The sequence below is a fragment of the Podarcis gaigeae genome, assembly GCF_964106915.1.
Source record: "Podarcis gaigeae genome assembly, chromosome: 12".
NCBI classification, from domain to species: Eukaryota; Metazoa; Chordata; class Lepidosauria; order Squamata; family Lacertidae; genus Podarcis; species Podarcis gaigeae.
Genome location: NC_139688.1, coordinates 44771857 through 44799017, shown reverse-complemented (window position 1 = coordinate 44799017; position 27161 = coordinate 44771857). Strand labels below are relative to the sequence as shown.

General features: G+C 42.9%; 2 protein-coding genes across 6 annotated transcripts in view; one reads left to right on the top strand and one right to left on the bottom strand.

Annotated features, from left to right (window-relative positions):
* Positions 1-27161, bottom strand: part of STT3B (STT3 oligosaccharyltransferase complex catalytic subunit B) — a 259595-nt gene that overhangs the window by 158924 nt on the left and 73510 nt on the right. The gene's annotated exons all lie outside the window — the stretch shown is intronic.
* Positions 1-27161, top strand: part of OSBPL10 (oxysterol binding protein like 10) — a 74147-nt gene that overhangs the window by 31227 nt on the left and 15759 nt on the right. For 2 of the 5 annotated variants that reach the window (XR_014556816.1, XM_083705770.1), the window contains exons 5-8: positions 4295-4505; positions 7373-7524; positions 14557-14649; positions 23458-23604. Coding sequence is in view for 4 of the 5 variants with exons in the window: in XM_083705770.1 (XP_083561896.1) it covers positions 4295-4505; positions 7373-7524; positions 14557-14649; positions 23458-23604 (603 nt within the window). In the remaining variant the exon portion in view is untranslated. The remainder of the gene's footprint in view (positions 1-4294; positions 4506-7372; positions 7525-14556; positions 14650-23457; positions 23605-27161) is intronic. The other 3 variants (XM_083705771.1, XM_083705772.1, XM_083705773.1) reach the window with 3 other exon arrangements.

Genomic DNA, 27161 nt, shown 5'->3' with positions numbered 1-27161 from the left:
CTTTTATCAGTGCAACATTTTGTGTGTGTATGTGTTTGTGTGAATAAAGTAAATGGATGATTAGCCGGCTCAAAATAATGTACTTTAGTTCTGCTTGGGGAATTGGCTGAAATGAATCTTAGCAGGAAACCTGTACATTCTGTCTCTTTCTCTTGTCTTCACAGAAGCAAGTCCTTTTCATTCTGTGATTAGCATGCTACCTATTTTGCAGAGAAAGTTTTCTGTACTTAGTTCGGGTTTGGAGAGCTGCTGTTGTGAATTTGGAGTTTGAGGGGAAGCTTGTCTGTGTCTGGACCAGCTTAAAATCTTCCACCCAGTTCCATCAGAGGGAGGAAAATGGACCTGTACAGCTAGAGACTCCCTTCTCCTAGTTGGTTCAAAAATGCCTTTCTTTTGTAAAAGTATCAAGAAAAGAGGATGAAACAGGGCGTTCTTGTTTGGGTGCAGTTAGCTGCTCATACATACATTGCATGGACTCTCCCTGTCTTTGCAGTGTAAAGAGTTCACTTCAGCCATGGGAAGCTGAAGTTGTACCATCCAAATGTTTTGGATTGCAACTCATATCAGCCTCAACCAATATGGCTAATGGTTGGGGATGGTGGAAGTTTGAAGTCCATCATCATCTGGAAAGCAACTGCATTGGCTTCTCTTGGCAAGCCATCTCCTGCTGCATGAAGTTCTAAGAAAAATGACTCTACTGCTTAATAGTCTTGGTCCACAATCCATCTTTTCAAACTGCTTCTTTGCTGCAGGTAGAAGCTGCGATATCCATGCCATCCTAAGGGTGCAACTCTACCAGGGCTTGTCTCTTATGTGCAATCTTTCTGGATAAAAATGCTTGCCAGGAATTCAATTGCACAGGCAGGAGGCCATGATAATAGGGGTGCAGGTGGTGTCTCCTTGCTTGCAGCAGTGGGAAGATGAAAGGACTGTATTAGGGAGGAGGCTTCTCAGGGTTTATTTATGAACCTGTGCATTTACAATTAAGATATTCTAGGAGGTCAAGCTTTGTGGGCAAAAAGAGCTTTCCCCTTAACGAACCTGCTGCAATCGAACTTCTACTCTTCTCGTGGCTGAAAGCTGCCACTATCTGCTGATGGCTCTGCACTAGGGGTTTTAACAGCTTTGATCAAGACGGAGTACATAAGGAAAGTGGGAGCTTTAATAAAAGCTGTCTTCTAAATGAGGGAGATGCTAGTGCCGTAGCTTCAGATGAATAGAGATCTCTGAAAGCTTTAGTGCTTTTTATTTGGCACAGTTGCACTACTAAGACGGAACCACTCTGTGTGTGCCCTGTTTTCTGTGATGGATTTTGTTCCATTCAGCACTGATGGATAATACGAGTAGTAAGTAACAGTGGTACTATGGGGATGTGTGGAGAGAGGAATTGTATGCCAGATCTACTTCCTCTGAGAGATAAATCTAGCAGGGTAAAATAACTAGTAATACTTGCTAATCATTTCCTGTCGTGCATGGTGGTTATTTGAATTTTATTACATGCAGTGGACATATGCTCCAGAATTGGTTTTACGCAGGGATAAAATGTCACTAAGCTTATGGCATAGCTTTTTAAGGGGTCTTGATGAAACAATGAAAATGTTACTGCCTTTTTTTATGCTGCATAGCCAATGTGGATGTTATGGACTACAGTTCCCATAATTCCATAACATTCAGATGTTATGGACTACAGTTCCCATAATTCCTGACCAACACCACCCAGGGGACTTCTCCTTGGCTATCACTATTTCATAGGGATGCCAGTAAGAGAATTTAGCACCTGCTGGTATCACTGATAATCATTTTTATGTATGTGGAGCGGGTGGTGCTGTGGTCTAAACCACTGAGCCCCTTGGTTTTGCTGATCGGTTTGAATCTGCACGATGGGGTGAGCTCCCGTTGCTCTGTCCCAGCTTCTGCCAACCTAGCAGTTCGAAAGCATGCCTGTGCAAGTAGATAAATAGGTACTGCTGCGGCGGGAGGGTAAGCAGCATTTCCGTGTGCTCTGGTTTCTGTCACAGTGTTCCGTTGTGCCAGAAGTGGTTTGGTCATGCTGACCACATGACCCAGAAAGCTGTCTGTGGACAAACGCTGGCTCCCTTGGCCTGAAAGCAAGATGAGCGCCGCAACCCCATAGTTGCCTTTGACTGGACTTAACTGTCCAGGGGTCATTTACCTTTACCTTACCTTATACCTTCAGATTGTCAATTTTGCACCCAGCATTTATTGGTTGTTGATTGCAAAAAGATTAGGGATTTAACACCAAAATTATTAAATACATGAGGGTAGGCATGATCAGAGAAAGCTCTGAATGAATCCTTTCTGGTGGAATGTAGGGTTGAGTTATATAGGATTGGATACTACCCAAGGTTGTGTGTGAGAGAGAGAGCGCTGCACAGTCTTTAAACTTTACATTTCAGAAGATGAATCTTTGCCCTTCTTTGCTACATGTTCGTAATCCTAAGAGAGTAAGCTTCAATATTGGGCAAAGAGCTGAACTGGAGGAACATGTAGCTCAGCCATGTGCTTGCCTGTGGCAGGAAAATGTGTACATTTTAACCAAGCTGCTTCACTGACTTCTCAAACTTGTATTGGGGGAACATTGGAAGCTGGTTGTGTCAGTCCAATTCTAATCTTGTCAAACATTTTGCCATATTCATGGTAAATGCGATCTATTTTCTGAAGGAGGGTGTGGGAAAGCACCAAAAGCTTTTTGCTAATGGAATTGTGGTAAAGAAAGTCGGAGGATTGCTATAAGAGACAGAACACTTGTGAGGTTATTGATCAATAACTTAAAATATCTTTAGAAGAGCATAAATAGAGCTTTTGAGACAAATCTGGAACAATAATGTAGCGCATTGTAGATTCAGGGTTGGTACAAAACGTACTAAAGATCAGGCATTGTGGGTCTCATTTCCATAGATCCTGGCTCCTATCGCTGTTCTACCAAACAATTATTCCAGCCAAAGTAATAATAATCTGCAATTGTGGAAAATATTCTAGTAAGAAGTAACTCACTTTGAAATCCCTAGGCCACAACCCTAAGTTCCTTTTAAGTGTGGAAAAACCTCAATTTGAACGGAAAAGCTTTCAGAGAAGCAAAGGGCACAATTGGCACTTGATTACATGAAGAGTTGGTCCCTGCTGTATTGAAAGAGGCAATGCTGTATCCATTCCTAAAGGAACCATCTCTAGATCTGGTGTTTTTGAACTAGATATCAAGCAGTCACAAATACCCTATTCTTAGGTTGTGGAGAGGGTCACGGTAGGGCAACTGCAAACTTTCTTGAATGGTACTGATTATTTTTTAAACCCATTCCAGTCTTGGTTAGGGCCTATGATTTCCTACTGCAGTGACTCCGTGGGGTAGGTTTTGGGGCACTGTGTTACATCTGAAGATTTACAGACAGTGTACAGTTCATTGGGGTTTTCTGTTATTTAGACTCGCTATCATATTAATAAGAGATGCGGGTGGCGCTGTGGGTTAAACCACAGAGCCTAGGGCTTGCCGATCGGAAGGTCGGCAGTTCAAATCCCCGTGACGGGGTGAGCTCCCGTTGTTCGGGCCCAGCTCCTGCCCAACAGCAGTTCGAAAGCACGTCAAAGTGCAAGTAGATAAATAGGTACTGCTCTGGTGGGAAGGTAAACGGCGTTTCCATGTGCTGCTCTGGTTCGCCAGAAGCGGCTTAGTCATGCTGGCCACATGACCTGGAAGCTGTACACCGGCTCCCTCGGCTTGTAAAGCGAGATGAGCGCCGTAACCCCAGAGTCATCCGCAACTGGACCTAATGGTCAGGGGTCCCTTTACCTTTACCTATCATATTAATGGCATTTGCCATTAATATGTGAACCGCCCTGAGATTTACAGGTAAAAGGTGGTATGCAAATTTTAATAATAATGGTGATTTCTGTATTAACAGATTAGCTTTCAGCTACTGACAGACTTACTGAAAATAAAGTTTTAATTGGTGAGTGAAGATAGTGTATAGAATGATACACCCTTACAAGATACCTGAATAACATTTGGTATGCACATTCAGGGCAAAATTCTACATTTCAGGTTAGAAGGCTAGTTTTTGAGGGGAAAAGAAAAGGTGCTAAATATATTGTAATGCCACGTCCCTTTGGTATTCATTTGGTAGAATGAAAGTTGGTATTACATTATGGCTTGGAGCAGGACACGATCTTTTTTTCCATCTGTACTGTGCAACAGAGAAGTCAGCAAGCAGTGATAATAGTAACCTGTTGACAAATTGGCTGCACATATGAATGTTTAAATATGTACATATACTTGCAGATCATGAGCCAGGTGGAGGGACAGCAGAAAAGCCTTGTGCAAGCCATTGAATCCCTCCCAGGTTCTGGTCCTCTTTCTGCCTTGGATCAAGACCTGCTGCTTTTAAAAGCTACCTCTGCTGCCACCCTCAGCTGCCTTGGGGAATGCCTGCATATGCTACAACACAGCATACAGCAAGCGAGCCAACACAGTAACAGGACATTGTCTTCAGGTGAGCAATGCTAACCTTCTCGACTCCTCTCTGGGACTTACCAATAGTATCGTAACACCCCCTTTCTTAAAAAGAAGACTCGCCTCTCAACAGAACACACGAGTCATTTAACCAAAGTGTAAAATAAAGGGAGCACCTGTGAAGTTTCTTCACAGTTCTGGGTTCTTACATCACGCCTAAGTCAAACCACGGCTTTGCACAAATGTGAACTCCCAGAGAGAAGATCCTAGCTGCTTCGCTTCTCCCCAACTTTGCTAAGCTAACCCATGGTTTGGTTTTTACCATGTTGACCAAATCTGGATTTGTGGTCTAGCTCTCTTGGACAACGCATGAGTGGCAAACCATGGGGCAAACCTTGGTTACAGCTGATGGTTAGTCTGGAGAGAGCTAAATCACGAACCCAGGTTTGGATGTGATGCTAAGCCAAATTATGGCACAGCGTCAAAAAGACTGGGGAGTTGCAAAACAGCTGGGATCTTATTTCCAGAAACCTGCATGCTTGTGTGTTCTTGAAATGAGCCAGCTGAGCTTTGATGTTGGGTTTCAAACTGGAATGTTTGTGTATAAGACTTGCAACACAGGCCAATAAACAGCCAGGAAAGTCATGCTAGTTTCTTTGCCAGTGCTTTGTGAAAGCATAGCCTTAATCTTGCATTCCAAGTACAGATACTGAAGATTGGGTTGCCACACTGCCAAATTGTCATAATCCATTGGCTGATGCAAATTTAGCTTACGGTAGCTTGTTTTGTTTATGCACTGTGACAATATAATAATGCAAACTGTAGTTACATTTTGTTTCTGTTCTTTAAAATAGGAATGACCTTTCAGCATATTTAAGCCCATGCAGGTCATACAGAGGCATTTTAAGTTCTGGAACTTTTAGCAGTTAATTTCTAGGCAGTCTTTTATTTGAGCTACAGTTTCAGAACGTAGCATTGGAAGTGCAAATATATAAAACAGCTAACACTTTGCATTCTAACACTCTCGTCATTATCATTGAATGTTGTTCAGTACCTAATCTTTTGGGTCTATAAATAGCCATAAATTATTAAGTGTCAAAGCTACTTGGGTGAATTCCCCCCTAGGTTAAGTTAATTATGAACATCTTCTTAAGATCGACAAAAATTCAGGCAAAAGTATGCCAGTTTAGACTTGATATGGCCCAGTAATAGGCTTTTCCTTGCCAGCCGTTGGTTATTTTCAAAGTGGCACATGCCTCGAACATGCTGACCCAGAGACTTCTTTGCACCTTAGAGGGAGGGTGATTTGTCATCTGGATGATAACCTGGGATTTTTGCCTTTGAGCCAAGCCCATTGGCTTTGTGGGCCATTTGCAATAAAGCGGTGGTGACCAGGAGATGATGGCTGCTGAGTTATGATGCTGCCCAGGTTCTGATTTGAGTTGAAGTATGTGTTTGCAGCTAACAAGAATCGGAACCTTTTTAAAATCACAAGCATCTCCTATATGCTGTTCTTGTGAGGAATTGCTGCCATCTGTGATTGCATGGGACAGTCTGGTCCACGGTGCCTTCAATTTATTGGCGGTGTTGCCGAGTTTTCAATGAAATATGCCTGTGGAGAGGCTGTTTGCCCCAAAAGTATACCACGAACACCTTAGCTGAAAATATCACTGGGTCACAGAGTGTGCAAATTCTAGAATTCTGTCTTTGTTCCATCACAAACACCTGACGTGAGCAAAACAGGGTTAGTAGAATTCTGTGTTGTCACACAAGCCTGTCCTCCCTTTGATCATGGAGTGGAAACTGCTTCAAGTCTTCATCTTTTAAGCTAATGTCAACTTGCCTATCAATGCCTATGCCCCTTTACTTGAAGCAGGTCTTGGACTGCTTCTGCCACTGCTGCTGCTGCTGTTGTCCAAAGTCTGGAGCCAGTTGCTCAAGTACATGTTTATGTTAGAGCTTTCTTCTAGCCTTGAATATGGGTATTAAGATAATCTTTGGAGTAAACCTGATGTTCAGCAGCATTCACAGCTAGAGAGCTAAATAACACTTGAATAAAAGGGATGATATACTGCTGTCTGCCCTTGGGTGTCTATGTGCAATGGTGTCTTTGGGCATATATATAATATATGCAGTCACTGGGGGAAATGTCAGTGGCTCTCACTCAGCTGTTAATATTTGACACCTAAGTACCTAAGGGACGTGGGTGGCGTTGTGGGTTAAACCACAGAGCCTAGGGCTTGCTGATAAGATGTTCGGTGGTTCGAATCCCCGTGACGGGATGAGCTCCCATTGCTCTGTCCCAGCTCCTGCCAACCTAGCAGTTCGAAAGCAAGTAGATAAATAGGTACCGCTCTGGCGGGAAGGTAAACGCCGTTTCCGTGCTCTGCTCTGGTTCGCCAGAAGCGGCTTAGTCATGCTGGCCACATGACCTGGAAGCTGTACGCCGGCTCCCTTGGCCAATAAAGTGAGATGAGCGCCGCAACCCCAGAGTCGGTCACGACTGGACCTAATAGTCAGGGGTCCCTTTACCTTTAAGTACTGGCTAAAATGTAGAAGTGAAATTGCCTGTACTTATTTCGGAACTGAGCGAATCAAGTCAAACTCCCATTCTGTTTCAAGAGCGGTGCTCTTATTATGCTGGTGCTCGCTCAACAATGGAACCGCACTTGCTACAAATAATAATAAGACTGGTGCTGTGATAGGAGGATCTTACGAGTAGCAAGAAGGGACGCAAACAAGGTTGAAAGACAAGTGACTTAATGGGAGGCGGAGGTACAAGTGGCCGAGAGAGATGTTCTTTATTGAGACCTCCCTCAGGCGTTGAGAGAGATTCCCATTCCCTGAAAATGAGTATGCATTGGAGGAATGACATTGCTGGTAACTTTGGCTCTGTTTCTGTTTCAGAAAGCTTTCTGGGATGGCATGGGCCAAAGTCACATTCCGCAGAGCAGCTGAAAAATGGTGCCCTTAGTTCTTTGACAGTTGCTAGTGCCAATCTTACGTGGCCAGGAGTCCCGTCTAAGCCGCAGGAGGCACAAACCATATCGTCTTTGTTGGTGAGTGTGGTGCAATTAAAACACTTGGGCAAGTATTTCTGTGTTCTAGGCGTATTGTGTATATGTGCTGTGTTACGTAGCTGAACAGATCACCTTTGAAAGGTCCTTTTTACTAATACTTGTGTTTCCTCCCTAGTCTAGGAGTTCTGGCTTATATGAACTCACTTGAATGCAAGTTGCTGTGCAGGACTAAAACGTAACCTCCTTTAAGATTTATTTTACCGTATTTTTCGCACCATAGGACGCACTTTTCCCCCTCCAAAAATGAAGGGGAAATGTGTGTGCGTCCTATGGTGTGAAAGCAGGCTTTCGCTGAAGCCTGGAGAGTGAGAGGGGTCGGTGCGCACCGACCCCTCACGCTCTCCAGGCTTCGCACACCTCTCTGCAAGCAGCGGGAGCCCAGCGCTGGGCTCCCGCTGCTTGCGGAGAGTTGCCAGCATGCCAAGCCTGCGCGTGCTGAGCTCAGCGTGCCCAGGCTTCGCGGACCTCTCCGCAAGCAGCGGGAGCGCTCCCACGGCTTGCAGAGAGCTGCCTGTTTGGGGGCTGGGGTCGGGGGAAGCTTGAGCTTCCCCCGCCCCAGCCCCGCGCCGGGGAAAAAAAAAATTTCCCCCCCTTTATTTCCCCCCAAAAAAACTGGGTGCGCCCTATGGTCCGGTGCGCCCTATGGTGCGAAAAATACGGTATACTGTGCATTTAGACCTCCCCATTATAGCAGAAATATAGGAAGCTGTTTTATACTGATGCCTCCCTCTTGTGCATGGATGCAGACATGCTGGTTGCATATGGATCAGCATATGGGCAAACATTATTAGTACATAGGTTGGGAGCTATTGGTTCTTGTAACCAGAGAGGTTTAAATAGCCCTTTTAGATGTTTGGTGAAGAAAAAGGCTGGAGAATATAAAGACTGTGGGTAAATGAGTTAAGTGCTTCTGCTCAAGTGCTGTGGGTGCTGTTATTTCAGTCTTATTAGATTGTGGAGCCCTTGGATTAACAGGTTAAGTGTGTGTGTGTATGTGTTAAGTATATGTGTTGTAAGAGACCTCATTCCTTCCCCTTTATTTTTTCAGTTCACTGTGCAGTGAAGCAAATGCCCGCAGAAAATACCTAGCATAAGCAGAACTCTCTCTCTCTCTCTTTCGTGCTGAATTGTTTCCAAAGGCCCCCTTGAATTATGAACTGAGAATGAAATGTTGTGGCATATTTGAAGTGGCTCCTGGGTAGCTGCTGTAGTGGGAATTGGCTGCATAAATTCTGTCTGTGTTGCCTGTGGATGTGACACCTGAAGTTGGGAGCTTTTTCACTCTGCCAAAATAAAAACAAAAACCTTCAGAAAGTGATGAATGGCGTTTTCAACCCAGGGAGCACATAATCCACAGGTAACCTCGCTGACAAAGGAATTGCTTTAATAAACACCGTAGCTTCCCTCATCATAAGCCTGTTAATGATTTTCATTTTCACAAGTCTCATTATCTTCATCCAAGTCAGCAGTATTGCTTTCTATTCCCTTTGCTTCATAATGTCTAGTCATTCAGACAAGATGAATATGTTTACTGCCTCCTTGGGAGCCAATCAGAGCTCATGCAGCCAGCCCTGCTCCCCATCTCCCCTTAACTCACATGGTCCACTTTACTGAGATTCCCTTTAGATGTGTGCCACTTACATCCCAGTTCATTTTCTTCCCTCTTAGGCTGCACTAAGAGATTACTTGACAAGCAGTGTAGTGTTGCCATAGATCCCCACCTAGTGGTCAAAGCTGTTCCAGTGGCTATGCTTTGAAACCTTTTACTGTATACAAAAGTATATGGTAGAAGATTGAAGTTTTTTTCTTTAAGAATTAGAACATGTTACAGGCAGATTCTGACAATACCTAGCATCACTCAAGTCAAATGTGTAGTTGGTCAAAAGCTCAAGAGACAAGGATGTTCATGCTTATTCATGTAAAAATATTAAAAGTAAAAATATTAATACAGCCATACATCGAGTTGAATGTGCTTCGGGTTGAGCACGTTCGAGTTGCGCTCTGCGGCAACCCGGAAGTAGCGGAGTGCATTACTTCCAGGTTTCGCTGCTCGCGCATGCGCAGATGCTCAAAATGGCGTCACGCACAAGCGGAGAAGCAGCGAAACGCGACCCGCGCAGACACGCCATCGTGTCTTGCAATCCATTTGGGATGCAAACGGGGCTCCGGAACGGATCCTGTTCGCATCCCGAGGTACCACTGTACACAATTGTACCCTCTTTTGTATAAATTGAAGTAAAGACTAATTTAATAGTTGTTGCTTGCTTTTATGCTGATTAAAAATCCTTCTGCAGGATTTTGTTTTCATAATGAGGCTTTTGTAAAACTCATGTTTTCTTAATTTTAAACCAACAACAACAAGAAGTAGTTCAGGCTTGTATAAAGAAACAAATATAGCATGAACAAAGTAGACTTCCCTCCCTTTGTTCAAAGACATTAATATTCTTTTTTTTGTAAATCTTAAGTTTCTCATTTGAAAGTAAATTTTTGAATTGCAATATCTATCTCTCTATCTCTCTATCTCTCTATCTCTCTATCGCTCTATCGCTCTATCGCTCTATCTATCTCTCTAGGTGTTTTTTGCCTAACAGTGAGTAAAGCTAGAGTAAATAACCATATAGATGTACCTGATTGTGGAGATTTCTGGCCAGATTTTGCCTATGAAACTTTCTTCTTTTGTGGATCATCCTTCTTCCATCAAAGCACCCCAATTTATGAAACATCAAGGGCTGTATCTGGGGGTTGGAGGAACCCTCAAAGCAAGTGGGATGACTTCATTGGATACAACCCAAAGATATGAAAGTTAAAAATTTGTAATGAGTAAGACATTTTAAAATTGCTCAACTTTTGTCTACTTTATACTTTGAAATGGCCATGGTTCATGGAGTAGAATTTGCACTTTCAAAACAACAACAACAACAACAAACCTGATAAATGGGAAAATGGTTAAAGGGGAAAATACAGCCAAGTGTCATTTGCGAAGCTATACACGGAAACATCAAATCAGCTCATAATGCCCTCGTTCTCACATAACACACTAAGCCATTAAGTTAGTATTCTCTGCAGCTCTGCTCATGGTTTTGCTGTCCAAGACACACCACAAGCTGCAAAGCCATAGGGCAAATCTCGGTTGCAGCTCATGGTTTGTCTGAAGAAAGCTTAACCCACAAGCCTGAGTTTGGACGGTACATGAAGCCAGATCATGGCTTGGCTCAGCACAGCAGCAAAACAAGAGGGGAGAAGCTCAGCTGCTGCCCTCTCCTCTCCTGCAGTTATTTGTTCTTGCCAAGTCGTAGCTTGGCTTAGTGTTACCTGCCAGTCTCGGTGCATCACTTTTGTAGTTAATGCCTTGCTTCCAGTATCTGAATACCTGCAAGGTGCTTTGAACCACTTCAGAAAAGCAGTAACTTAGTCACCCTTAAAATAACCCTTTAAGATAGGCATCACTAGATATCTGTCTCTTGAGACAGACATCAGATGCCAACAACAACACTAGATATTCCAAAGAGACAATTCCTTTATTTTTCAAAGGGCTCTGACTTTCTTAGATAGATAGATAGATAGATAGATAGATAGATAGATAGATTCTTTATTGTCATTACACAAGTGCAACATTGCACAAGTGCAACGAAATTGGCATCAGATGCCAACAACAACACTAGATATTCCAAAGAGACAATTCCTTTATTTTTCAAAGGGCTCTGACTTTCTCTCTCTCTTCCCCCTCCATGCGCCCAAAACCTGGTGAATTTCCTTTCTAGTTGTTCTTTTCACCACCAACCCAGGCTGCTTTTAAAACTCCACTTAGGGAGTGCATTGATTTTCCTCTCCTAGGGTGGGTAAGCTAGGCTTTTCCCTGCCTTTGCTGTGAAAAGAACAGATGTACATTCCATTGATTTTTGAGCATTGATTCACCCCTCAGGCTTGGCCCTCCTCCCGGGCTTGAAGCAGACTCGCTGCCTCCCCCCCCCCCTTTTAAAAACCCACACACACAATTTAAGGTTTGGCCTAGATATTTATAGAATTAAATGCACATTTGCCCTTCAACCCCCTCCCCCCTTTTTTGAAGAGAGACTCAATTTTAAAATTACGTGGTGGAACTTTTTATATCCCATCTTTTACGCTTTAGATATGCAACCTATTGAAAATAGTATTAACTCCTCAAAACGCTGCCGACTGCTCGATTTTATGGCCCACGTAATTCGAAGGGGTTGAACTGGGAGAGTATTGGTGATGGTGGAGAGTATTGTTTTATATCAGGGATGCCAGCTCCGCAGAGAGAAGAGGATCAGTTGCTGGTCAGTGTCTGAAAGCAGACTGAATGTTTGTTGTGTAACTGGGGTAAGAAATATCTGACTTGTGGCCCAACTTTCGTCCACCAGCGGGGGACCAGTTTTACTTGCCGGGCGTGACATCACTGTTGACATCAGCTGATGGGCAGGGTTTAATCTTGTATTGGCTGTGCTACCCTGTTCCCAGCTGATGAATGGAGAGTAAAAAAAACAAAACTTTGCCTTCTCCTTTAAGCAGGCGGGGAACTGGACCTGCTGCTGCCCAAGTGCCCTCTTACGGCAGCTGGAGGAGGGAGAGGCTGCTTCAAAAGGCACTTTGCTCCTTTAAGACAATCTTTCAGTGCTTTCAGTGGAGGTGTAGAGCAGGGGTTGGGAAGGTTTTCCTCGCCTGGGCTGGTTCACTCCAGCGGATGTCCCTCCATGGGCCAGATCACTCCCATGGCCGCGATTTTCGGCATCTGTGCAGACAAATTTTTTGACGTCTGTGCAGGCGCGATTTTGGGCATCTGAGCATGCACAGACACAATTTTTGGCACCACGGAAGTGGGTCCCCACGCCACGCTGTGCCGGTTTAGTGGGTTTTGCTACCTGCACATGCGCAGAAGCGGTCTATGCGCCGTGCGCATGCGCAGAACAGGCACCTCCGGTTGCAGATTCCTCGGGATCTTGTGTGCATACGGAGGTACCACTTTATATAAATCCATTTCATTCAATCATCCCTTATGGCCACCATCTCTTCTGTCTCGTAGACTAAACACTGGCATCTCAACAGGGTTGCAGCTTGTTTAATACCTACAGGAAGCTGCTCAGGGAGGGTGTCGGGATATCCTGAGTGACACATCATCAATATGTGGTTGCACCCATCTCTCCTTCCCTTCCCCTTCCCCTCGAGTCGCTCATCTGGTACTTGCCATCATCAAGTTCCTTCACCCTTTTCCAATGTTCTGGTGGTTGTCATGTCTTATCCTCCACGAAGAATGACTTCTGCAGCCTGGAATAGATAGGGAGTGGCATACCTAAAGAGCTTTAAAAACCAGTTTAGCACGTAAGCTGCTGAATAAAGTGTATAGAAATGGATAGCTCAGTTGGTTAGAGCGTGGTGCTGATGATGTCAGGGCTTCAGGTTCAATCCGCATATGGGACAGCAGCATATTCCTTCATTGCAGGGGGTTGGACTCTACAGTTCTCTGATTATAAATGCCACCCCAGTCTCTGAACAGTGAGAGGCTTCAAGGTTTCTCCAGGGTTTGGTTTCCACGGAATGAAGGTCAGCAGAGACTGCGGTGTCTTTAGGATAAATGGTTTTATTTGCACATGTGCGCAACCCGAGCTTGAGATCTCAGCTTTAACACTGCAAGAGATTTTGCTTCCCTGTCTGGTTGCAAAGTCCAGCACAGAGCTAAAAAATCCATGCCTCTCTGCTTCCAGCTCAGCTATCTCTCTCCAGCACTCTTTAGCCCAGCCCTCCCCACTTTGGACCTATTCTTCCCCTTCACTTAGCTGCAGCTATTGCAACTTAGCTCATTCTTTTCGATGCTGATGAGGGCAGTCAAATTGCCAGCTTAGGTCACTGTCTTACTAGGAACTTGCCTGACTGGTTTGGCAACCTTCTCTACTAGAGTCTAACATTCATGGAATACAAGATCCCAAGAATTGGAAGGGATTTAGGGCACCATCGAGACTGAAACCCCCCCAAACCCCCCTAACATTATATTTAAAACTGTTTCACTTTCCATACACACATGCCACCTTGTTAGATTCTCACTGTATTTTTTCTAAGAGATAGCAGACTGTTTGAGAGGCTTTGTGGCTTCTAGGTGCAGAATATAGCATTGATTGCAACGTTTGTTGCTTCGTGTTATCAGCGTGCTTTTGACTTTGCAATATCTGGCAAGCCAGCTTACATAGATCCTGAAAAGGAGGATCTCTATGGCAGGATGCTGCTTCTTCCTGGAGTGTTGGCATGGCGCTTGAGTATTTACAGGCAGATTTCGTCTAGTAATTGGCTTTCCTCTGACTTCTGTTGGGGTGTGTTGCTGTAAATTGCATCTCTCTTAATTAGAGTTCATGAACTGACTGGGAGGGGTGGGGGTGGGGGGAGAGAGTTTTGGCTGACATCCAAAATATACATTGCAAGTAACTAAATAAAATGAGATTTGACTTGTCTCTTGAAACAGAATGAACCATTTAATGCTACCCCTGAGGAAACAGACTGACACAGCTAGATATTACCAATAGTAAATAATAATGCTCCTTTTTGCCCCCTCATACCAGTAGTTTAGGGTTTCTCCAGCTGTTTTTGGACTACAATGCCCATCATCGATAGCTAGCAAGACCAGCAGTCAAGGATGATGGAAATGGTAGTCCAAAAACAGCTGGAGACCCAGATTTGGAAAACACTGCTGTGGCTGGTAGAATCTGGGTTCTTGATGTCAAGTGGGATTTCTTTTTTAAAATACTCAATTGAAGGGTTTATATCTATAACTTTTGTTTCATTCAGCGTCTATTCTGAATTTGGGGTATGCTAACATTCCCCACCCCTGTTTTGTGTGTATTCATACCAGAGGGAGATAGTGGCTTGTGTGTGTGTGTATAACTAAACAAATTATATGGGTTAGCAAATTATTAGTCTGGAATGAGATACAAGGTGGCTAAGAGAGGATTTTTCCAGCTGCCCACAGTTGTGCTTGCTAGGAGTGTGTGTCTTTTGCTCCTCTAGGAAGAAGGAACTCCCAGAAATCGCAGACAGGTTCTCGCTTCCATTGCAGTTTCGGTAAGAGAAGAAATAGCAAGTGTCCAAGCCTTCACACAAGTAATGCAAGACCCTCCCTCTTCCCAAGGCCTCTATGCTTGCTGGAGGGGACAACACATTGCTATGAAGGACAGAAGAAGCTTGATTAATAGAGCAATTGGACATTTGTTGACCTGTTCTTCCAGGGGGGTGTCTGTCTGCAGAATACATCTTTACTGAATGCATTCTGCTTTTTCCACAGTTCTCACTCAACTCTGCAACTTTCCCCCTTCCCCCTCATAAAACTGTTTAATGAATAGGCTGTGATAGGTGTTGCCCAAGGTGCAAAGCTAAGGCAACTTGGGCAGGTGTTAGCTAAGTGGCTAACTTGTTGACTCGAGATAATACCATGTACAGGAGTTTATTCTGAATCTAGGCAAAACTTTGCAAGGTGTGTGTGGGGAGTTCTTTTTCAGATGACAGCCATTGGAGACTCTCTGATTCTACTGAACATGCTCCTCTTATTTGCTTGTAAGGTCGAAATGGGGAAAAAAACCTGTTCCACAATAACTCCCACACTCCCGTTTTTATCATTGGCTTCTCAGGTCTTGTTTGCTGCCTATTTCAGTTGCGACTTTTGACATCCCTTTGCTTTCATTACTGCACACCTGAGGAAGCCACATCCAGTCCTTGTTTCAATGCACCAGTGCCCAGACAGCTTCCCCCTGTGTGCTGCCAAATATTGCTGATTGTCAGGGTGGGGAGTGTGATTGTGATGAAGAGGAAGGGTGCATTAGGGAGTGTTCATCCCTGTGTATCTTCCCTCAATGGAGATCACTGTTTGGAAGGATGGGGGAAACAAAACTCTGATGGGAGGAAGGCATGTGGGGAGAGACACCTCTGTACATCTCCTCTCCATGTAAATCTCCATTGTGTGTGCATGTGTGAATGGCCTAGCTCACTTCAGGCCCCTGGTATGCAGCCTCTTACTGCCAAATTTGGTGCTGAAGTGGTGGTGAAAAGATTACCCATCCCTGCATTGGTGCATCATAATTCGAATGCTAATGGAGGATCCCATTGTAAACAATGCAATGTCAACAGCTGAGGGTGGATGGAGCCCCTTCAGAGTGTGGGGCAGTGCTTCGTGAATAGGAGAATACTTTCGACCTCTTCAAACAAAACCTGATAATCGCCCAACGTGCTACTTTCTGAAGGTGCTGGGATGTTTGTGAAGACTGCCAGTCCTTTCGTTTCAGACCTTCTTTACATAGGCTTGAAAAGAATCTTTTTTTATTTGTGCCTTGGAAGTGATGGAATTTAATATACTTCAGGCCGGGAGCGAATTAGCCCTGCGGTTCAAATCCCAAGCACCCCCTGTCCAGAGCAAGCTGAACTTAATGGCTTATGACTTGCATACATCATTGAGGATCATTGTGACAGCAGAGGTGCAACTTCTCCTGTCAGTATCATGTTTCTTTAAGGGACCAGCTCTTTTCCTACCCCAGGTGGGTAGACCGTTCTCCTTTATCTTGGCTCCTATTTTAATTTCCCCTTGTTGCTCTGCTTCCCTTTCCAGCATTTGTGCTGACTTATAAAAAAACCAAACATGTTTACAATAACCCTCCCGTTTTCCTACTTACTCCTTTCCTCCTAATTTCCTCCTTCCCTACTCATCTCACTGATTTAGTGGATAATTAGCTCCTTACCCAGTATGGAATTTGTGTCTCTGTCCCCTGCTCTGATCCTCACAGACCCCAGTTGTCCCCCTACTGCAGACTTGGGCCTTTTCTTAGCTACTTGCTAGCTCCCTCTGACCATCATCTCCATCCTTCCATCTCCTATAACTTAATTGTTTTTCGACCTACATGGTAGGAACTGCAGGCACTGCTTTCTTGTTTTCTAGAGTTTAGAAGTTCTACCAATGCTCCAGAGACTCTAACATCATGTGGTACAGTCCTAGTACACCAGAGAGAAAAGATCTAGCCAAGTCCTGTCCCTGATGGTGCTAGGTTTTTTTATGGCATCTTGCTACTCGGGTGCCAGCCCAGGGACCAGTTCATATGCCTCCCAGGTGAGTAGCAAGGTTGTGTTGTGCCGTATCTGAAGCGCATTGCTGCTCTGGCTAGTCTGCTAAAAAGAGTTTATTCTGAATGTTTATATTTAATGCAAGGTGACTTTATATTGGACTTGGATCTTTATGGCATCTTGGTTTGTATGAATGATAAAAATAGTTGCACAAAATAGACATTCCATGGACTCCTGTTGCTAAGCTTGCAGAAATACACAGACACACACAGGAATTACCTGAGATCGGAATGTTTTCGTTTTGCCTTGCACTTGAAATGAAATGCAAGCTTTTAATGATCCCAAATGGACTAAACGATAAGCGTACCTTGTCAGTGTTGCTTGCACTTACCAGAAAATGAACAGTTTCAGCTTTGACAAGAGCATGTTCAGTATTACATAGCAAGGCACATTCTCTGTGTTGCAGAGACATTAAAGGATTTCTTACTGTGGCCTGTCTTTTTCCATTATGCTTGATTAAATCCTTTTTAGGCTGCATAGTACTGCAAATGCCTTTAGCCTGTAATGATTCGTACGGCTAAATTAATCTGTTGGCAAAATGCTGCTGTTCTAAGCTTATTTGCTATATCGGACCACCCAAATATGACATCTGACATAATCAATTGGAAAGTCCCAGGTAAGGTATGCTTAGCTCAAATGATTAAATGTACAATTACACTAAAAGTAGAATTAAATGACATTAAGCCCACTGCAGCAGCATTGACAGAAATGACTTATTCCAATCTAACTAATCTTGATTTTTATAGCTTGCTGCAACAGACATTGTGCACGCAAGTAAAATCTCCCTGGTAAACCTGTTTGCGTACATATTTTATACTGTAGCAAATGCCTTTTAAGCCAAAGCTTCTGCCTTTATTTTCTCTTGGGAGTGGAACACCCTGCATAAGATGTGTGTTTTGCACAATCTCTCCAATAAAAACAGGAAATGCATATCTCCCTGTAAATATATTATAGTTGCATAAGCTTGGAGCCTAGTGTTTTGCTAACTTGTTGAGTTACACTCACCCAACTTCCATGGGGGCTGCTCCCTTTCCATGAACAGTAACACCTTCCTTTCACAAAGTTAAGATCCAAGCCATAACCCTAATTTTCATCAGATTCTTGGGATTTTTATGCGGCATATGCATATCAGGGTATGGCAAGAGGTGGATGTGGTCCTCCTCTGACCACTGACCAGTTCATAGTGAACTATTTAATTCTGGATTATTATTATTTTTGCAAAGAATACTGGACTGGGTAGACATTTAAGGCTGATCCGTTAAGGTTCTGAGTGTTCACTCTTGTTTGCAAATTTCAAAAACCTGCAGTGCACCATGGGGATTCTAGTATTGTCGGGTTTTTAAACTAGACCTAGCAATGTTAGCTGCAGCAATAATTTTAAGTCTTTTCTCTTTCTTTCTTTTCAATTAAGGACAAACCTATAAGGGCCACTGCTTGCTTTGATTCATATCAACTCTATTTGGTGCTGGCCTGTTTCTTGAGTATTTGATACCAACTCTGATTAAGATGTGTTGTCCTTGAGATTTACCATGTGTTCAAAACGAACATTGTAATTAGTTTTGATCTTTCTCTCTTTGCCATCCCAGCATTGCCAAATGTTATTGGCCAGGATCCAAAGAGGTACTTTAGGTGCATCCAAGGCCTTGAGCATATCCGTGTGGAATATTTGACTTGAACGCCAGATAACCATATCAGAAACTGCTTTTGAAAAGTCTCCTTAGTTTTTAAAAAATGAGTTTGCCATGTTTCACAGAAGTCTGCTGCTTGGGAAATAGAAGCCATTAGCCCTTATCTCTCCCTGAAAGAGTGGAACAAGGCGGGTTTGCTTTTTGGGGAAGATTCTGGCCATAATAAAGAAACCACGAAATTTTAATTGCAGTTTTACACTGTGTTGTGTGTTTATAACCTCGTGGACATTGATACTAAATTTCAAGGAAATGGCCCATTTTAACGCATGGTTACATGCAGAATTTAGGGGACTAGACTTGCTTGGCTGAACTGCCTCCCCTTCTCCCCCTTTTTGGCTGCTCTATAATGTGCCAGTGTGGTGTAGTGGTTAAGAGCAGTAGTCTCGTAATCTGGTGAACCGGGTTCGCTTCCCTGCTCCTCCACATGCAGCTGATGGGTGACCTTGGGCCAGTCACACTTCTTTGAAGTCTCTCAGCCCCACTCACCTCGCAGAGTGTTTGTTGTGGGGGAGGAAGGGAAAGGAGATTGCGAACCGCTTTGAGACTCCTTCGGGTAATGATAAAGCGGGATATCAAATCCAAACTCTTCTGCCGTTGTCTGTTTTCATTTGTTCAAGTTTAATACTGGTGCAAAATGCAGGAAGGAAACTTAGATAGAATTGAGAGCATAATATATCATGTATTTGGATAGAAACACATTGGTTCATTGAATTGGGCCATCAGCATTGTTCATTAGAAGAATGCTAAAAAGGGGATCAGAATCCTTTTTGTAAGAGTGCTAAATATACAATCTATTATTATAATTGTCTAAACATTTTAGTGTCCACTTAGAAAAAGAAGATAAAGAACAGCAGGCTAACTGAAGATCTTCTTTACACTTATAAAACTTTGAATGTGTCCCATTAAATTAAGGATTGGGGAACCTGTGGCCATTCTGAATTTATTTATTTATTTGATTGATTGATTGATTGATTATATGACTCCCATTATCCTTGGCTGTTGGCCATGCTGTTGGCCAAGTAATTACATGCAAGTAATTACAATTAGAAGCAAAACCCTCTTTTAAAAAACAAACATTGCCTCAGGTGTGTGTTTTGGGACAGTGAGTGGTATTTGCTCACTTGGAGGTAAAATTGAACTCAGTAGGGCTTACTTCTGAGGAAACACTTCTAGGGTTGTGCCGTCGCTGTCTGATACGAGTTTAACAGGATCTTAATGAGTTGGTTTCTCTTTGGGAGCGCAGCACACAGCCATTGACCATGTGCTTTGACAAATTCAATAGGTCATACTGCCTGATCGTTACTTAGAGCAAGGACAGAGTGCATTAAAACTATCAATAATTTCCCTCTCTATAGAACATAATAGTAAATTGATCAGTCACTTACTGGAGTGTCCTCTGGAAAAGGTGACATTATACTGATAATCATTGCGATGTTTTTCTGTACACACTAATACAGTGTTCAGGATAAACACAGCTGTGGGTTGGTAGACTTCACTGCAAACTAATCTAGCTTAAATTGATGCATCAAACACCATTTAGTGGCTGTGGAAGAAGTTTCTGAAATCTGGTTAACTTGTTTAGTTTTAGGTTTGTAATATAGACTGATTATGTAGTACATAATAAACGCAGGTGGTGCTGTGGTCTAAACCAAAGAGCCTAGGGCTTGCTGATCAGAAGGTCGGCGGTTCGAATCCCCACGACGGGGTGAGCTCCCGTTGCTCAGTCCCTTTTCCTGCCAACCTAGCAGTTCAAAAGCACGTCAGAGTGCAAGTAGATAAATAGGTACTGCTCCGGCGCGAAGGTAAACGGCGTTTCCATGCACTGCTCTGGTTCACCAGAAGCAACTTAGTCATGCTGGCCACATGACCCAGAAGTTGTCTGCGGACAAACGCAGGCACCCTTGGCCTATAGAGCAAGATGAGTGCACAACCCCAGAGTCATCCGTGACCGGACCTAACGGTCAGGGGTAGCTTTACCTTTTCATGATTAATGCGTTGGATACAGACTATGGCTGCACACCCAAATTTGTGGGGACAGTATGAAGTGGCTCTTGACTGATGGCTTTATATGCATTTTCCTAAACCAGGCATAGGCCCTACAATTCCCACCATCCCTAGCTAATAGGACCAGTGGTCAGGGGTGATGGGAATTGTAGTCCCAAACACCTGGAGGGCTGAGTTTGCCTACGCCTGTCCTAAACTCATCTTCATTGGCAGCAACTCACATTTCATTCATATAAACCAGGCTTCCTCAATCTCGTCCCTCCAGATGTTTTTGGCCTACAACTCCCATGATCCCTAGCTAGCAGGACCAGTGGTCAGGGGTGATGGCAATTGTAGTCTCAAAACACCTGGAGGGGCCGAGGTTGAGGAAGCCTGATATAAACCTTCTTGGGTGAGTGTGTGTGTGTGTGGATGATTTTGTAACCCTTTCTCTAAGTCTAATAAACTTCTAGCAAAATTGCAATATGCTTCTTATAATCTGGCATAGGGTAGCTCTTCCGCCTCTGCAGAGGCACTTGGAATCTGACATCTTGTTTTAAAAAAGAAAGAACGAAAGCCCTCTGCAATAGGAATTTTTTAAAAAACAAAACAAAACACAAAAACACCTGCTAGCCGAAATCCGCCCCTGTTCTCAGCACTGAACAAAATGCTCTTTTTGTAAGGTTAGCTCCTGTGCCCAGAGGGGGAGAGACCCAGGGCCCCCGCAGCACAGCATCATTTCTCCTGTTGTAAGCGATTTGTAGTTTAAGCTCGCTGATCCCGCGTCACATGACTGGGATGGTAGGCAGCAGATTCGTGCTGAATTGACATCATGCTTTTCAAATTCAGTGGAAATTAAAAAGGAGGTGGGGGCAGAGCAGGGAGGGGAGGCTTCTCCTGACTCTTCCTGGTACTACTAATTCCTAGCTCCAGCTCGCCTGTTATTAAAGGAGCTAGGCAGCAGCCACCGAAAACAGCAGCGCTGTTACGTAGCTCAGGACGCTCAATGAGGTCGAGCTGGATGATAAACAAACCCGCTGTAGAAACATCCTCTGTAAGTTTTGAAGCTCCATTAATAAGTTCTTTCTGTCTTCTCCTCTCCCCTTTGCAAGTTAAACTCTGTGTTTAACTCTGGGCAGAATATTAGTTTACACCCAAGTATAAAATTGCAGCATTAGGTTGTGCGCAGTGCTCACTCTAAAATCCTGTTGAAATTGAAGCCACTCGTTCAAGTTAACAAGTACGGTAAAATAACCGTACGAAAGAATATTATTCCTTTGGTTTTTAGTGCCTTGGCAGGGGGGAAAACAGTTGCTGTTTTACTTTTTCAGAGCTACTGCAATCTACAGAGCTTAAATGGATATAGCTAATGTAGTTAATGCAGTGCTATCTTTGAAGGCAGCGTTACAGCTACTCTTCTAATGGAATTATATTGCCAGATAAAGCTGTGTATGTTGCTTGGAGAGCAAGGATATTTAATGCATTGTTTTGGAAGGTATTGAGGGGTCTGAGCGAATTTTTACTCTGTAACTTGCTTATATAATGATGCCTAATGTAGATCAGAGACCCCCCGGGTTTTTGACTACTAGAAAGTTACTGAACTTCAGTAAGTAGCTTTTGGGAGGTAAAAAAAATGGATTCAGTTTTGTGTGAAGTCACAAAGATTCAGTAAAACATGTTATTTTCTTCTGGACCTTAAATTCTCTGATCTGTTCCTTTTCTTTCAGTTCCCTCATCATACCAGGAGAGCAACTCCCTTCTCACACTGCTTATAACTGCTAAAAATTATTTATTGGTTCATTTCGTAGTTACTGCTATGGAACTATTGCTGAGCTTTTATGAAATGAAATATAAATGAGGCAAGATTTCCCATGGTGTCTAGTTTATACTAAAGCAGTAATATAGCCTCAAGAAATACCTGGCATAACCCACATGATTCATTTCCTGAAACTCCTTGAGTTGTGGCCATCTAAGTTCTGTTATGGTTGCCATATCTCCGGAATTTCCTGGACATAGCTGGGATTCGGTTGTTGGAAACAGTGTCTGGGAGGAAGTTGCTGAAGTGTCTGGGAAAATTCAGACGTATGGCAACCCATGTCGAAAGTGTAGATTTTGGCAAATTTCATTAAAAATAGCTCAAAAATGTCATTTTTGAAAAAGTTTTTGTGTGTGGGGGGGGCTCAACACTTTGGTCTAAATTAATATACAATAAAATAAAATAAAAAGCTCAACAACTTAAAAAGCTCATCAACTTTTGTGTCTGGATTTCCCCTTTTTGAAATAGGGTAGCCCTAGTTCTGCTCCAGGTTGACCCATTGCAGTTAATGGACCTAAGTTAGCCATGTCTCTTATTTTCAGTGGGTATACTTTTGAGTAGAACTAACTGTGCATGCAACCTCCTGAAAACAGGAAATCTTAGTAAATTTGGAATCCTGTTACTTTTAGTTAAAAGGGTACAGATTATTGCTTTTTTGACGAGGAATCCTTTAGTTCTTCTTTTTCTTCTTCAAGAATAAGTACAGGAGTTGATATTTGAAACACTCACCAATATGTCTGAAAAATGAACACATTGTGCAATGTTGCCATAACCTTTAACACCAGAAGTTAGAGCATCCTGAACATCACAGCCTTGTTATTGACAGATGCATAGTCTTAAAATAGTGAATGAACCATTTATTTTCGTCTATTACAACCAATCTGCTTGAAATATTTAGCTAGCTGATTCTTTATTTGACCCCTAGCCCTTCAAATGATTATATCCTTCTCTGGTTTACTAGGTGATAGTAGAACATTTGTCCTGCTCCGTAGCATCCAAAATTTTCAATGAGTAAGATGACAATATCATTTCAAAAAAATGAAAGTGGTGCTTTCATAGTATATGCTCAGATTCATTCTGTAAACTCCTTATGACTTGTCCAACTCCTCAGCTCCGTGGATTTGGTAATTGTTCATAACTTACTGAAGATTATGCTAGTCAGTTAGCAATGTTGAGTGAGTATTTGAAAATAATCTGGTGTTCTAAGGGATCTCTGTAATTAAGCTCATATGAATTCACACCATATTGTTCTTTGTTTTGTCCAGCTGGTGATACTGATTATATTTTCTTCCTCTCTCCCTTCCACCCCGAAACCAGTGTTCCACGCGTGACTTGATCCTAGTTGAAGATGAGGTGACAGATACTGAAGATAATGAAGAAGAAGATATAGGAGTCCTGGAAGATCAGCGCAGTGTAATTCTTCACCTCATCTCGCAACTCAAACTTGGAATGGACCTAACTAGGGTATGCATCTCCTCTTCCTCTTCCTCCAATCAATAGAGCCTTCTTTAAGAGTCACATGCTATTAAACAGGCAGTCTCATTGGACTTTGCCGCAAACCTCTCCACAAAATCTGCTATGGCAACATTTGTTCCAAGTGTTGCCTCCCTTAATGAGTGTAAGGAATTTGATCCGCTTTACAAAAAGTGGACAGTGTGCTGCCTTTTTGTGGGAGGTTTTGCAGCTCAGTCTGACTCATACTATGCACTTTGACAACGTTTCTTACGACTGAAAATACTGAAGCTTCCAGCTTCTTCATGGGCAAAATCAGGAGGAGAAGTAAAAGCAGGAGTGAAGCTAACCCTTTTTTGCAGAGGTGGCAAGGGTTTCACTGACCTATCAGCAGCCCTCTCGGAGCCATATTTAAAGTGAGCATGGCTGAAGTAGATGGGGTCAGTTTTAAATTTTGTTAAGAGACACATTTTGAGGGTCATTGAGGCATCATTGAATTGTTTCAGGAACCCATCCCGCAGGAGAATTTTTAAAATATATATATAATTTTTTGTTAGTTTTTTTTAACGTACCGTTTTCAACAGTAATTAAACATATTTTTACATCGTATTCAATTTTTTGACTTCCATCAGTCCTGTCTGAAAATTTTCCAATCTAATCTCTTAGTATACATTTCTTATTTTCCCTGTTACATTTAAAACTCATAAACAGTATCTCTATTCTTTATCTGCTTTGTAGCACTTCATATATTCCTCCTTACAAAACTTCTTGTAGTCCTACTAGCGTAATTTGTTGGTTACAATTGCTTTTCAAATAGTTCATATATTTCTTGCAATCTTCTGTAAATCTCTGGTCCCGCAGGTTTCGAATCCTTCCTGCCATTTTGTCCAATTCTGCATAGTCCATTATTTTCGTCTGCCATTCTTCTTTCATCGGACTTTATTCTTGTTTCCATTTCTGGGCTAACAAACACAGGATAATTATTATTATTTTTTAAATACACACATTTGAGGGACCTTGGAAAGTCACAAAACTTAGAGTATCATGGCAGGGAGCAGTCAGTCAGTGTTTCTTTCTAAATTGAATTTTAAATAACGGGGATGCAAAAAGCTTTTGGTACCATGGCATAACAGTGAGGGGTGGCTGGGATAGGAGCAGCCAGTTGTCATTGTTGTTGTTTTTAATGGCAAGCCTAAAGGGACCTCACAGGTTAACCACACCTGAAGTATGCAGATGATACCTAACTCTTTTACATCTGGAACCATGTGTGGCCATGCAGGTATTGGTGTCTGGTCGTTGGTGGTAGACTGGAAGAGAGCCATAACATTGATTCCTTGTAAGATGGAGAGTTGGCAGGTGGTTCTGCGAATAGGGGCCATTTGTCTGTTCCAGATAGGCCACACTCCTTCTGAAGAACAGGTGCATAATCTTGGGAGGGGGGATGTTTCTGAAAGCGAAGTTGGTGTGAGCATCTTCTGGCAGTTTGGGATGGTGTGCTGGCTTCAGTGGTTCGTGGACAGGGATCGCTTGGTCATCAAAACTGGATTACCGCAAAGTGAAGACCTTCTCCTTCCCCATGAGTAGTTTGTAAAGACCAGAGCAGTCTTTCATGTTTGTGTTGGGGACCCCGTGCCTTGGAGGGGGAAGCAAGTGAGGCGTCGGTGACCCAACTTAATTACTGACTACCATATCCAACCAAAATTTGTTGACCATGCAAGGCTAAATTATTTAATTTTAATCATTCTTTTTATAACATGTTAGAAAACAAAATTGCCTCTAATAGTTGTCAAACACAGTACGCCCGTGACATGGCTAATATACAAGTGTCCACACTTTTGGGGAAATGTTCCACATCCCTATATGTAAATAATGAAGAGTATTTAGCCTGTGAAATATAGCAGGAGTACTGCAGAAAGCTCTCATTAAATTGCGTTGTCGTCTTGAGTGTATGTCATTTTTCTGAACATGGGAAGGTCAAAAAACCACTGACTTTGATTGGTGTCGTAACCCAATACACCGAGAGAGTACTTTCCTGAATAATGCATGAAAAGAAAGTGGTTTCTCAGTTTGACCTCGTAGACCAAATGAAAGTATAAAGGGCAGCTGAAGCAGAGGCAGTAGTGAAATATGTGTTTTCCCTGTGAATTAAATGTATTGGCAATCATGGGACAGAATATTATTAAATATTCATCTGCATGTTTGAGGACATTGTGGAGAAGAACTTTTCAATCAGAATGGTTATCTAAGGATGATGCTAGAATGAAAAAATGTGGCTAAGTGAAATTGTTTTAGAATTCTTTCCCTTGGTAACAATGGAAGGATCTGTATTGTATTTTAGAAAAAAATATTTATTGGGTTTCAGCATTTTGGGTACGTAGCCGAAATAAAAAGGGAAGAGACAATATTGGACAGATAACGGGGTTAGAGAGGGAAACCCCAACCTCTGTATTCTCATCTGTTCAAAAGCACTAAAACTAAATTTCACATTCTTTACACGTCAGTAATCAGGTCCATTTGGGTTCAATCTGCGCCCTAATTGATCTTTGGAGATTTGTTGTTGTTGTTGTTGTTTTGCAACCCTAATCATTTAGTAAATATAGCAGAGTTCAAAGCGGAGTATCCCAAGCGTCAAAGCTCATCGTGTGATATCTGTGTTGATTTTAGTCAGTGCGCTGTTGAATTCTAGGCTTTGCACAGTTTTGTCTAAGCATATCCACTTTGGATCAAATTGTGCAATGACTGCTGTAATCTTGGCCAAGGGAAGGAAGTCTGCAGATTGAAAATGCAGCCTTCCATCTCCCAGTGGCAGTGGGGGACTGGAAGTGAGGTGTACTTCGTGTCTTCCCGTCAGCAGTGGCGACAACCGCGATGAAACAGGGAACATGGGAAGCCTTGTCTAGGTCGCCCATCTGCTCATTTGCTTCCTTTGCCTGCTCCCTCGCTTGGGGCTTTCCACTTGAATGTGTCTCCTAGTTCTTTAACAATCCAAAACAAAAATTCAACGCAATGCAAAGGTTGGTGGTGGTACGAATTCTCAGTTGCAGGTGAGTTATGGAAAGGTATCTACCGTTAGCTAGTCAATGAGGAGGGGTTTTTATTGGGACAGGTAAAAGGAGTCCATTCTCCTCTGGTTGCTAGGTGTGCCCTGCATCTGTTTTCCCCCCAAGTTCCTTGTTTACCAAGATCCTTGAGCTCTTATGATTAAGGGCAGTACAGTGGGACCTCGGGTTACAGACGCTTCAGGTTACAGACTCCGCTAACCCAGAAATAGTACCTCGGGTTAAGAACTTTGCTTCAGGATAAGAACAGAAATCATGCGGTGGTAGCAGGAGGCCCCATTAGCTAAAGTGGTCTTCAGGTTAAGAACAGTTTCAGGTTAAGAGCAGACCTCCAGAATGGATTAAGTTCTTAACCCAAGGTACCACTATATATAAATATAATAAATCACCACCACCACCACCACCTTACAGTTTTGGTAGAGTCCACCTGCATTGGGTCTGGCCGTTCTTTATTTGCTACGCCACTTACCGTATTTTTAGCCCTATGTGATGCACTTTTCCCCCTCCAAA